This window comes from Palaemon carinicauda, chromosome 16 (assembly GCF_036898095.1).
Source record: "Palaemon carinicauda isolate YSFRI2023 chromosome 16, ASM3689809v2, whole genome shotgun sequence".
Taxonomy (NCBI): Eukaryota; Metazoa; Arthropoda; class Malacostraca; order Decapoda; family Palaemonidae; genus Palaemon; species Palaemon carinicauda.
In genome coordinates this window covers 86348833-86363198 of record NC_090740.1, presented here as the reverse complement: position 1 = coordinate 86363198, position 14366 = coordinate 86348833, and the positions used below count along the sequence as shown (strand labels likewise).

The 14366-nt window shown below is 40.9% G+C and overlaps 1 protein-coding gene across 1 annotated transcript in view; it reads left to right on the top strand.

Annotated features, from left to right (window-relative positions):
- The first annotated feature begins 10275 nt into the window (after positions 1 to 10275).
- The window catches only part of LOC137655406 (uncharacterized), a 16922-nt gene continuing 12831 nt past the window's right edge, over positions 10276 to 14366 (top strand). Inside the window, exon 1 of the mRNA XM_068389299.1 lies at positions 10276 to 10303. Within this exon, the coding sequence (XP_068245400.1) occupies positions 10276 to 10303 (28 nt within the window). The remainder of the gene's footprint in view (positions 10304 to 14366) is intronic.

The window sequence follows — 14366 nt, the reverse complement described above, 5'->3', positions numbered from 1 at the left end:
TTTGGTACATGGCCCCCCCCCCCCCCCCCGAAAAATGACATACTGTACATGTTAAATATGGCGCCCTGATCTAGAGAGGCGAACTGTAGGCGGGTCATCTGGCAGAAGATAAGCAGGTTTTAGACGATCAATGGAGACCCAGTCTTCTTTGCCCCGAATGTTTAGGAGGAATGCTTTTGAACTGCGTCGGATCACAAGGAAAGGGCCCGTTAGTGGTGGCTTGCTGGTGTCGTTGCGCAGGAAGACGTGCGTTGCAGAGTGCAAGTCCGTTGGTATGTGATGCTTCGCTGGGGGCTTGTAAGTCTGGCGGCACGGAGTAAATTTTCCCACGACGTGAGGTATGCGCTGGAGATCGTCGGATGAGGTTGTAGAAGGAAAAAATTTGGCAGGGACGACCAACGGGTCGCCATACACCATTTCCGCTGCCGAGACGTGTAGGGCGTCTCTAGGAGTGGTCCTTAGTCCCAGGAGGACCCAGGGAAGCTGAGTAAACCAGTTGCAATCCTTGCAGCGGGACATCAAAGCTGCTTTGAGGGTGCGATGAAAACTTTCAACCATTCCATTGGCAGCGGGGTTGTAGGCCGTTGTGTGATGTAGGGTGATGCCCAGGAGATTCGCTAATGACGTCCACAATTGAAAGGTGAAAGTGGTTCCCCTGTCAGAAGTAATATGCTCAGGGATACCGAATCTTGAAATCCATCCAGAAAGTAAGGCAGATGTACATGAGGCGGACGTTGCAGTTTCCATGAGAATGGCTTTAGGCCAACGAGTGGAGCTGTCGATGACGGTAAACAGGTAACTAGGTACTCGTGATGTGGGTAGGGGGCCTACAACGTCGATGTGAAAGTGTGCAAAACGACGCTGAGGTTGAGGAAAGGTCCCCACTCCTGAATCCGGGTGTCGATGTACTTTGGAAGTTTGTCCAGAAGTACAGGAGCGGATCCAATCCTTAGCATCCTTAGAAATGCCGTGCCAAATGAACTTTGCCTTCAGCAGTTGTGCAGTAGAACGGCACGAGGGATGTGAAAGGCCGTGAATGAAATCAAACATCTGTTGGCGCATGGGAGCAGGAATCCAAGGTCACGGTCTACCAGTACTGACGTCACAGAGGAGGGTGGTGTTGGAGTCTTCAAGGGGAAAGTCTTCCCAACGGAGGGCCGTGCAGGATGTCCTACAAGCTTGATACTCTGGATCCTGTCATTGGGCTTCAGCCAGGGCGTTGTAATCCAATCCCCGTTGAACGACAGCCAACGTGTTTCTTGACAGGGCATCGGCAACAGGATTCATTTTCCCAGGGACATATTGGAGGGTGCATTTGTATTCAGCCACGGCGGAGAGATGTCGGCGTTGACGGGCAGACCAGGCATCAAACTGTCAAGTAAAGGCGTGCACCAGAGGCATGTGGTCTGTGCGATTGACGAAGGGCGTACCTTCTAAGAAATGGCGAAAGTGACGGACAGCCAAGTGCACCACCAGCAATTTTCGATCAAAGGTAGAATAACCCGATTCTGCCTTGGACAGTTTTCTGCTGAAGAAGGCCAATGGGCGGGGCGAGCCTTTGACCACCTGCTCGAGTACTGCACCAATAGCGACGTCGCTGGCATCGGTGGAGAGAAGGAGACGGGCGTGTGGGATAGGAAAAGTGAGAGCCACAGCAGTTGATAGGGTCTTCTTTGCATTGCAGAAGGCTGCTTTTTGAAGGGGACCCCACTTCAGGTCCTTCGGCTTGCCCTTAAGGGAGGCGTAGAGGGGAGCAAGTGTGGCGGCAATGGCTGGCAGAAAACGGTGATGATAGTTGATCATGCCCAAGAATTCCTGCAGAGCTTTGACGGTCGAGAGCACGGGGAAGTTCTGAACGGCTGCTACCTTCTCAGGGAGGGGTGGGATACCTTCAGGAGTGATGCGGTGCCCTAAGAACGATACTTCGTTGGCGCCAAAGGTACACTTGTCGTACCGGACTACAGGGCCGTTTTGTTGCAGGCGGTCGAACACGATGCGCAGGTGACGGAGGTGTTCCTATTTTGAGGAGGAGAACATAAGTATATCATCCACATAACATACACAGAAAGGGAGGTCCCCTAAGATACCATCAATGAGACCTTGAAACGTTGCCCCAGCATTACGAAGGCCAAAACAGGAGTAATTGAAGGTGTATGTACCAAACGGAGTGGTGATGGCGGTCTTGGGGATGTCTTCTGGGTTCATAGGCACCTGATAATACCCCTTCAGGAGGTCGAGCGTAGAGAAAACCTTCGCTTTGTGCAGGTAGGAGGTCACGTCGGCAATGTTTGGGAGGGGGTAGTGATCCGGTTCTGTTTGCATGTTCAGGCGCCTGTAATTCCCGCATGGACGGAGGGAGCCGTCTTTCTTCAGAACGATGTGTAAGGGCGACGACCTTGGGCTGGAGGCCTTTTGGCAAAGGCCCATTTTCTCCATTTCGGCGAACGTCTGTTTGGCGGCTGCCAATCGTTCCGGTGCCAGACGTATGAATTTTGCGAAGACTGGGGGTCTCGTCGTCTTGATATGGTGATAAATACCGTGCTTGGCAGGAACCGTGGGCGTATGGTGAAGTTCTGGACGGAAAACTTCCGGGTACGACGTCAGGAGGTGGGCGTAGGCATCCGTGGGTGCGCTGATGGGGAGAGCGAGGTTTTAGGGGGCAGGTTGAAGAGGTGTCGACAAGTACGAGTCTGCGTTGACCAATTCTCGGTGGGCGACATCGACCAGAAGGTGGAAATGAGAGAGGAAATCCGCACCGAGGATTGGCATTGTGACGTCAGCAACGAGAAACTTCCAATTGAATTTACCGTTTCCGAACGATAATGTGAGGTTCTCGTAACCGTAGGTGGGTATCGCAGATCCGTTGGCAGCTACTAAGCGGACGTCGGCAGATGTAGACAGACTACGTTGTGCCTTGAAGAGTTTTCTTGGCAAAAGAGAACGACAAGCAACCGTGTCTACCAATAATCGCACGCCCGTTCCTGCATCCTGTAAAAAGAAAACATTAGAAACATGGGAGGCCACCGCCACAAGCGATGGCCTACTTACACGTTTTTTGGCCACTGACAATCTTTGGTACATTTCATCGCGGTTGCCCCGAATCTGAAGTGGTAGTAGCAAAACTGCGGCGGATGGGAGGTAGTAAGTGGCTGTAGAAGTCGTTCGTTGGGGCGCGAGCGATTGGTGGGTGGTGGGCGGCTTTGTCGCCGCTTCGGCACGTCACGGGGTAGGCATGTATGTCCTACGGCATTCATGTCAGCTTTGGTTGACGTTAAATAGGCATCCTCGTCGTCTGGGGTGGAGGCGTTGATGGAGGTCTTCAAGTAACTGTCCATAAGGGCGTCGGCTTTGGTCATCAAGTCCTTTATGGGTAAACTATCGACATCTGGTATGGCAGAGCGTACAGGTTCGGGTAAACAGCATATCCAAAGAGCACGAAGTAGGTTCACCTCACGAGGAGAGCCGTCTGCGGCAGGTTGAAAGCGAGCGATACTGGTCATTTCCTTGAGGGCAAGCGAAGCCCTTTGGTCCCGCAATGGTTGTTGCGAGAGCTAAAAAAGCTTTGCTATACGGGCGGCTGGCGACGGCGAGTACTGCTGCAGAAGATATGTTTTGAGGGCGTCATACGCTATTGGGATGTCTCCTTGTTCACAAAGCCAGTCGGATATTTCTGGGAAGGTGTCCTCGGGTATCACCGCGAGAACATAATCCGCTTTGGTGGTTGAGCGAGTCACGCCCCTGATACAGAAGTGGACTTCTGCGTGTTGAAACTAAGCAAACGCCACTCCGGTGGGGAACGGTGAAAGTTTCAATGGGGTGGCCGCAGTGCCAACTGCTGTAGTAGAGTCCGTCTCCGTCATAGTACCAACGATGGAGGGGCGAGGGAGGTGGGGGTGGAAGGCAGTGGGAGCGAGTCGAATTCTGGGGTCACCAATGTGACGGCGCTGAGTAAGGTTGTGAACTCAAAGGCAGGTTGGAAACAACTGATTTATATTATTGTAGAACTCTCTCCTTATATAAAAAACCTTAAGGCAACAGGACATAACAAGTTCACAAGACAGACAATATTACAGAGGAAAAACCAGACATGAATTTTCATGTTCGTTTTAGTGCGAGGGAAGAGCGAAGATACAAGCATAATATATACAAAAGGAATTATGCACAATTGTGTGAAACACGGTTGGTACAAGCCAAAGAACCCCACAACTCTCTAGAGGTAGTATCAACTCATAGCTCAAAAGATTACGTATACTGTAATGATAATTATTTGTGAACTGAAATATTTACATGAGACTGGGAGAGCCACTGACTGAACAGTACTACTGCAAATTGGTCATGGATATGAAAGAGCATTAACAACGCAATTGTAATTTAGCGAATAGCAAGTGTAATTCAAGTGTAATGAAAATATAGATCCTTCATTCCATTTCCAATCCTTGTTCTGGAATTGGACTTGTCATCTGAGTGAGCGCCAAAAAATACATCTATCTCTTCCAGTGTTTTTCGGTTTTTTTTTTTTTTTTTTTTTTTTTTTCGGGAACAACACTGACACAGAAAATAAAGTCAAGAACGCAGATCCCCAAAAATCACAGTAAATCCCATAATAGACAAACAGACACACACGGATATATATATATATATATATATATATATATATATATATATATATATATATATATATATATATATATATATATATATATATATATATATATATATATATATATATATATATATATATATATATATATATATCCGTGTGTGTCTTTTTGTCTATCCCATAATAGACAAAAAGACACACATGGATATATATATATATATATATATATATATATATATATATATATATATATATATATATATATATATATATATATATATATATATATATATATATACAAGTAAACTGTATATATATATATATATATATATATATATATATATATATATATATATATATATATATATATATATATATATACAAGTAAACTGTATATATATATATATATATATATATATATATATATATATATATATATATATATATATATATATATATATATATACAGTATACTTATATATATATATATATATATATATATATATATATATATATATATATATATATATATATATATATATATATATATATATATATATATATATATATATATATTGTTTGATTTGAAATATTCTGGCATCCAGCATAGATAATATCATTTATTATATATGAAAAATTACTAAATATTCAATTTAATGCAATAAAAGCATCAATGATCTTATTAAATTTAAATAGCTTTCAGAAGATGTGCTACTGAAATAAATTAAAAATACCACTAACATAAGCTAGGTTGACACTTGTACGACTTTTGACCACGATTTTGTCATGGCAAGTTGTGCCATTTTGTGCCACGAACTGGAAGGCTTCCACACTGTTCACGACTAGTTCATGCATAGTTCACGATGCGTTCACGATGATTTCACGAATGTGTGCCCATCAAGCTTGGCTGGCACTTTCACAATTCTATGTTACGCACTGGCATGACTCGAGTCATGCCAGTGCACAAACTAGTCGCAAACTGGAGTGAATTATGCGTAAACCCGTCATGACTGTGTGCTATATAGGGATGAGAATTTTGTAATGTTCAAAATTTCGGTCACGACAAAATCTTGCGACCGGGTTGTGAACTATGCGCAAACCCTGGGCATACTATGCGTGAACTCGTCGTGCCAGTTCGTGTCAATGTGGACACAATTGCGCACACATTCGTGTACTATTCTTGAACTCGTTGTGAACTCATCGTGAACTATGCGTAAACTGGTCGTGAACAGCACAGGATCCTCCCACTTCGTGCAGCAAAATGGGACGACCTGCCACGACATAATCGCAGCCAAAAGTCGTGCAAGTGTCAACCTAGCTTCAGTGTCCACATTGACACGAACTGGCACAACGAGTTTATGCATACTTCACACCAGTTTACGACTAGTTTGCGTACTGGCACGACTCGAGTCTTGCCAGTGCTTAACACAGAATTTTGCAAGTGTCAGCCTAGCTATAGTATAATACAACCTGCTAAAGAATCTTGGCAAGGACGAACCTCCCATCTCCTCCTGAAGACTCAGGCAGATACGAGTACGTATTTTTTAAATTGCTAATTATAAGACATTTTTTCGATAAGTGTCTTTATGTAAAGGGTACCAAACAGTCTTCATAACATAGCTGGTGTTGACCAGTCGTCAGAAACTTGAGTGTCAATTGAGTGTGACCTAAAAGGAGACAACAAAAAGTAGTCTCCTACTTTTGGGACATCCTGTTATACCTTTAAGGAGATATAACATTTCTTTATTTCTCTTATCTTATTCATATTTAATCTATCGCAATGTTATTGTCAGTTATTGTGAAACCAACTCCTTAAGCTTAGTAAAAGAACAAATTCGGCTCCTTCCTTCCAGGCATATCTACATGAGCCAGAACCCAGCAAAATTTAATCTCTCTACCTCTCAACCCAATAACAAAGAGCCATTTTAAAATGTTCAAAAGTAAAGAGTTACTGCAGTTAAAAACTTTCAAAGCTTGTAGGACACTTCTTGCATCACCTAAAAGGTAAAATGTTTATTTTTTCATTTGTGGTAAAACATATAATCTGGAAGTATATATATATGATAATATAGGAAGTGAAACTCTACAATTAAAAGTACTATTGTTTACTCCAGAATCTATGCCAAAATCAGATTTGGAGTCATCAGTATATATACGAGGCCTGTCGGAAAAATATCCGACCTTAATCCAGAAAAAATAATTTATATACCTGACAGGATTTGGACCCTAATCCCCTTCAAAGTAGGCCCCTTGTGCTTGCACACACTTAGTCCACCGATCCATCCACTGCTGGAAACACCTCTGGAAGTCTTCTTTTGGAATGGTGTTCATCTTCGCCGTCGCGTTCCGCATTATTTCCTCTCTAGTCTCAAAACGGGTTCCTTTCAGTGGCGTCTTCAATTTTGGAAACAACCAGTTTCTGAACACCGGTATAACTGGAGATGAGACATGGGTGTACGGGTACGACCCAGAAACAAAAAGACAGTCGTCGCAATGGAAGCATCCCGAGTCTCCAAGGCCGAAAAAAAGCGCGACAGGTGCCAAGCAAAATGAAGGTGATGCTTACTGTCTTCTTTGATATCCGTGGAATTGTACATCACGAATACGCACCGGAAGGACAAACAGTGACAAAGGAGTACTATCAAGATGTTCTCCGTCGTCTCTGTGACGCAGTTCGGCGCAAAAGGCCAGACATGTGGAGGGCGAAAAATTGACAACTGCATCACGACAACGCCCCCGCACACTCATCCTAATTGATCCAACATTTCTTGGCCAAACATGGAATTCCAGTTGTTCGCCAACCTCCCTACTCTCCAGACATGGCTCCTTGCGACTTCTGGTTGTTTCCAAAATTGAAGACGCCACTGAAAGGAACCCGTTTTGAGACTAGAGAGGAGATAATGCGGAACGCGACGGCGAAGATGAACACCATTCCAAAAGAAGACTTCCAGAGGTGTTTCCAGCAGTGGATGGATCGGTGGACTAAGTTTGTGCAAGCACAAGGGGCCTACTTTGAAGGGGATTAGGGTCCAAATCATGTCAGGTATATAAATTATTTTTTCCGGATTAAGGTCGGATAGTTTTCCGACAGGCCTCGTAAAACTCGATTTCTTACATTTTTCAAGATGTTCTATTAAAAGAGACCTGGCCTTTCAGTCAGACATGCTTTTTTTTTTTTATCCCAATAAAATATTTACTGTTAGATACCTCTGGTAATTTCCATGGAGGAGTTGGTGATATCCTAACTAGAAGTACTCAAATTCTAACTATATCAAGACAGTTTATTAATTGTTTTACCCAAAACCTTAACGTTGGGGAGATTTTAGATGCAACTCAAATAATTATGAATGGTTTACAAGATTTTCTATCTGAAATGCTAAAGAATCAACGTCTTTGCAGCCTAAACCTAAGCCAAACAAAAGAAGACTTTCGATAAAGATCTAAAGGTAATTACCCATCGCCAACAAAGCCTTGACATCATCATTAAGTCTTGGGGTAGGTGAAGATAGTTCTAAAGGGTCTTGTGGGCATTCTGATGAAAGTAGGGTGTAAAGATTCTTAAATCTTTAATCGCCATGAATTGGCCGAGGAGTATATATTCTCCATCATAAGGCTAAATACTACACAGTATTCTAGATGTTTTATTCCAGTTGTGACCAAGTTGTGGAATGATCTTCCTAAGCCGGTAGTTGAATCAGTGGAAGTTCAAAAGGTCAAAGTTAGAGCATATGCTTTTATGTTAGCCAGGCTGACATGAGTCTTTTTATATTCCATATATGACATATGTGTTTTCGACATTGTTAATAGTTTATAAAGGACATATCTGTTTTGACACTGTTACTGTTTTTAGAATGATATATTGATAATATATTTTCATCATATATTTATTTCCTTATCTCATTTCCTCACCGGGTTATTTTTCCCTATCGGAGCCCTTGGGCTTATAACATCTTGCTTTTCCAAATAAGGTTGTAGCTTTGCTAGTAATAATAATAATAGTAACATCGTCCATCATGACTCACTTTAGAGACCTGCATAAGAAGCTCTCGGGCAAACAGGTCTATTGGGATGAGCACCTTCAGGAAAGGTTTCACCAAGTGCAAGACATCTTCTGAAAGTTGGCCAAGGACGGCCTCACCTACTACGATAAGTTGTGGCCGACTATTGCAGTACCTCCGTCGAAACCCCCTTCTGTTGTAGAGATAATTGGAGAATAGCGCTTTGTAGTAGTCGGTTCCTCACGCACGCCGAGTCTGGGTATGCAGCGGTGGAGGGGGAAGCCGTTGCAGTGGCCTAGTGCCTGAAAAAGGCTGCCGGAACTTAACCAATGTTACGGACCACCGCCCTTTAGTCAAGTTACTAGGCAATAGAAATCTCGGCGATACTACCAACCCCAGACTGTTTAGATTAAAGGAGAAAACATTATTGTATATTTTAAACGTTAAATACCTACCAGGTAAGAGAAATTATGCTGCTGACTTCCTCTCTCAATTTCCTAGCCTGTGGACTACGCCAGATAGACAGGATGCAAGCTTCAATGAAGAATTTACGATTTCTATGGTGTCAGCAATCACAGAAAACCTACAGGACCAGTGCACTATAAATGAGGAAACTGTTGAGGAGGCAGCCCTAGATGACCCAGCATATCAGCTACTAGTCGCTCGAGTGACTGCAGGGGATTAGAACCCAAAGAAATCACAAGAAAATGTATGTTTGAAGCCCTTCTACGGCATCAGAGAACATCTCTCTATATCTGACAACCTGGTCACATACTGCTTCAACGACAACTGCCTCCTCCTTATCATTCCCGAAGGGCTCCGCCATCAGATAATCGCCAACCTCCATGCTGGACATCAAGGTCTAGATACAATGTTGAGGAGAGCGAGACATTCAGTCTATTGGTCGCGCATTGAGGATGACCTCCAGCATCATCGGTCACGATGTACATCGTGCAACGCCCACGCACCATTGGTATCTGTTCCAACAGACTGTCATGGACCTGTTTCAGCTCGAAGGACACACATATATTGTATATTGTGACAGGCTTACATTCTGACTAGAAATAGCCCACTTCCCCAATGGCACCTCGTCTGCAAAGGTTATGACAAAACTTAGGTATTACTTCACCCGATGGGGAGCAACCGAACAATTATCTACCGACGGCGGCACCAACCTTGTGAGTCAAATGGGAGAGCCGAGGCCGCAGTTAAGTCCGCGAAAAGGATAATTAAAACAAGTATCAGTGGGACTGGAAGACTTGGTAACGAAAAGGTATCATTGGCCATGCTACAATACCTGAACACGCATTTAAGGGGTATAAATAAATATCCGGTGCAATTGGCAACAGGGAGACAGTTACGGGATGGTGTATCAACTGCAAAACTCAACTATATGATAGAACAACACTGGAGAAAATACATTAGAAAAAGAGAACTTCAAGTAGCAGAGAAAAATGAGAAGACAATTGAAAGCGGCAGCGACAAGAGGCTAACGCCCTTACAGCCAGCCACGCACGTTAGGGTTCAGAACCAGATGACCAAGGCCTGGGACAGGCTGGGAATCATAGTCGAGCAACGACCTCATAGACAGTACATTGTGAGACTAGATGGTAGTTGGCGTCCGTCGATAAGGAACAGAAGACACCTCAAGGTCAATGAACTGCCCGTTAATGAGACATGAGGAGCCACTCCTACCGACGACGAAGTGGGTCATGAGCCTAAGTTTCCTCCATCAGCGCCAGAGGTACGGCCTCCAAGGAAGAGAGGGACCCCGGCCTGGATGAACGATTATGTATAATTATCTCTGTTTTGGTTCTGCATTTATGAAATGAAAGCAACTTCTGTTTTATTTTACTGCACTTAGACGTGCATTGATTTCATATTTACACGATTATATTTTGCTTGAGATTTTGAGTTAGGATGGTGTTGCATATTTTAGTGCACATCTTACAATGATGATGTGATTATTGTTTCACTTGTGGTTATGTTAATGCTCTCTCTCTCTCTCTCTCTCTCTCTCTCTCTCTCTCTCTCTCTCTCTCTCTCTCTCTCTCTCTCTATTATTACGATTATGATTTACCTTAAATTTCTGACGTTTTTCATTAAGAGAGTATAGCATTTCGTTTGTCATATCTGCTTTTGATATTGCCATTTATGAGTTTTGAAAATACTACCCTCGTAACATTTTGGGAGGGAGATGTAAGATGAGGCTGCTTGCAGCGCCTAGGCGCCACCCACATAAGTGACGTCATTGTTCACGTCACGGGCTATCTGTATTTGATTCCACTGTGTATCAGTTGCAATGAACATACGAAACCACGCTGACTGTCATTTCTTTGATCTTGCCTAGTTTAAGATCCAACAATAAATATATATATATATATATATATATATATATATATATATATATATATATATATATATATATATATATATATATATATATATATATATATATATATATATATAGGTATGTATATGTGTTTGCGTGTCTGTATGCGCGCATTTGTGGCTGTTTGTATATATTTCATGGAAATTTACCTATATCATTAGACCTAAATCATCAGTAACCTCTAAATCCTTAATAAAGAATACTTTGATTATAAAGAACGTGGTGTTTTTAACAAAATATACATGTTTCTATGAACGTGGTTTGAAAACTGTTGTTTTTCTCTTGAATTCTCCTCTTAATAGACAATAACAATTATTACCATTCAGAAAAAATAAACAAATCGCAATAATTACTTCTCCATCAATAGATACTTTACAAAATGATTTTTCATTGACTGCAATCTTATCACAAGGTATTTAACGGGAAAAAATCATATACTATTAATATACCTTCAAAATGCCAACACAAAATTCTCTTTATGGGAATGAAAATCATTGTTAAAAATTCGTATTGAATCTCTTTCATGTTATGCATGAATTATTTTTGAAAGGTTCTGTTGAATGTTGCCGAACTGTGAATTACTCTGCCATAGAATAAATGATAGATTGCCTCTTAATTTTTTTCTCACGCGGTTAGAGAGAGAGAGTGTGTGCATGGTGGAACTAGGCACCCTCTCTCTCTCTCTCTCTCTCTCTCTCTCTCTCTCTCTCTCTCTCTCTCTCTCTCTCTCTCTCTCTCGTGAGAGAAAGAGAGAGAAAGAGAGAGAGAGATGACGGAACTAGGCACCCCTCTCTCTCTCTCTCTCTCTCTCTCTCTCTCTCTCTCTCTCTCTCTCTCTCTCTCTCTCTATAACTGCTCGTTCAGTACACTCAGATACACATTGAATCTATTATATTTTTCACCAATTTATTGCAGAACAATTTAGAGTTTGGCAACATTCAACAGATCCTTTCACAGATAGCCCATGCATAACATGAAAGGGATTCAATTTGAACTTTCGTCACTGATTTTTATTTCCATCGAAAACGAGCTCAAATTAAATTTTGTGTTGGTTTTTTGAAGTTCCAATAATATTATTCGGTTGTTCTTATAATTATTAAAAAAAATGCTCCATCAAATGTCGTGTTATAAGTGTTTTTGTATATCTTTTTTTTTTAACGGAAATAATTGCCAGATAGGGGAAACTATGTTGAGCACCAACTTTCAAATAAACTTTATATAGCTATGCACAAAGTTTTAATAGCAATCAGTTAATGTTTATGACAAAACGACATTATTATTATGCTTTTTGGTAATTCACATTATGTAAAATTGGTTAAGTAAAAATTCACTATCGATAGTTTTAATCAGACAGTTTTTAATTGAGGGCAACGAATAAACAATAATTATCAATATAATTTTCGACATTTTCTAGACTACACAACTTCATTTAGTCTGTCTTCTGTTAAACAACACCAAATGACTGACTGAATCCACAGAGGATTCATTGGCTAGATTCATCAAAGGATAGCCAGTTCCTTTTGATTTGCAGTGCCCATCTACCAAAGGCAAGTGACCCTTGTCGGTCCTTACTTTTTCTAATAAGATCAACCGTTAGGTATCTGGAGTAAAAGCTCAAGAGACACTTTGTCCTTCGCCTTATACCCAATCCGTCACTCTCCTGCCACTGACTTCATCGAGATTTAGGGGGGCATTTCCTACAAACACAAAGCTTTCATAACTCCACCAAACTACTCATTCGCTTATGCTACTATTGCTAAGATATACCATACCGCCTAGCACATGTCCAATATTAAAGAGAGAAGGAGGGGGTCTCTGAGAAATGTAACATGTTATAGAAATGGAGATGTTAGTATTCAGAACCAGCTTATTGCCACTATGAAATTAAAGCTGAAATCACTCATGAGAAGATGAGCACAGATAAACCTTTGCCATCGATTGAAGGAATCGAGTTGCAGTCTTTAAGAGTTTAAGAGATGTAGAGCAGACAAGGATTAGCGGTGTGATAATACAAACATATACTAATCAGTTGAAAATGAAGTTTTAGGATATATAGTTTCAAAGAGAAAGCCATGGATATAAAAAGATACTGGGGATATCCAAAAAAGAAGACGAAAAAAAATATTTTTGAAAGTTTCCGTGAAATTAATAAAAATTACAACGTGGAGCATGCTAAGTATTCCAGTATTGAAAGTGAGGTCCAAAGAATAGACATAAATGGCTGGAGAGAATATTTAACCGGGAAAGCAGATAAGACTGACAAATCTATGAATTCAGGAAGCGCCATATACCCATCAGAAAGAGAAGATGAATAAAGTCAACGTTGGATGGAAGACTTCATTCAGGTCATGAATATGAGATAAAAATGGAATAACTTGGTTAAGATACCTAAAGTATATATATATATATATATATATATATATATATATATATATATATATATATATATATATATATATATATATAATATATATATATATATATATATATACATATGTGTATATATATATATATATATATATATATATATATATATATATATATATATATATATATATACTTTAGGTATCTTAACTAAATTATTCTATCTTTATCTCATATTCATGACCTCAATGAAGTCTTCCATCCAGCGTTGACTTAATTCATCTTCTCTTTCTGATGAGTATATGGCGCTTCCTGAATTCATAGATTTGTCAGTCTTATCTGCTTTCCCGTTAAATATTCTCTCCAGCCATTTATGTCTATTCTTTGGACCTCACTTTCAATACTGGAATACTTAGCATGCTCCACGTTGTAATTTTTATTAATTTCACGGAAACTTTCAAAAATATTTTTTTTCGTCTTCTTTTTTGGATATCCCCAGTATCTTTTTATATCCATGGCTTTCTCTTTGAAACTATATATCCTAAAACTTCATTTTCAACTGATTAGTATATGTTTGTATTATCACACCGCTAATCCTTGTCTGCTCTACATCTCTTAAACTCTTAAAGACTGCAACTCGATTCCTTCAATCGATGGCAAAGGTTTATCTGTGCTCATCTTCTCATGAGTGATTTCAGCTTTAATTTCATAGTGGCAATAAGCTGGTTCTGAATACTAACATCTCCATTTCTATAACATGTTACATTTCTCAGAGACCCCCTCCTTCTCTCTTTAATATTGGACATGTGCTAGGCGGTATGGTATATCTTAGCAATAGTAGCATAAGCGAATGAGTAGTTTGGTGGAGTTATGAAAGCTTTGTGTTTGTAGGAAATGCCCCCCTAAATCTCGATGAAGTCAGTGGCAGGAGAGTGACGGATTGGGTATAAGGCGAAGGACAAAGTGTCTCTTGAGCTTTTACTCCAGATACCTAACGGTTGATCTTATTAGA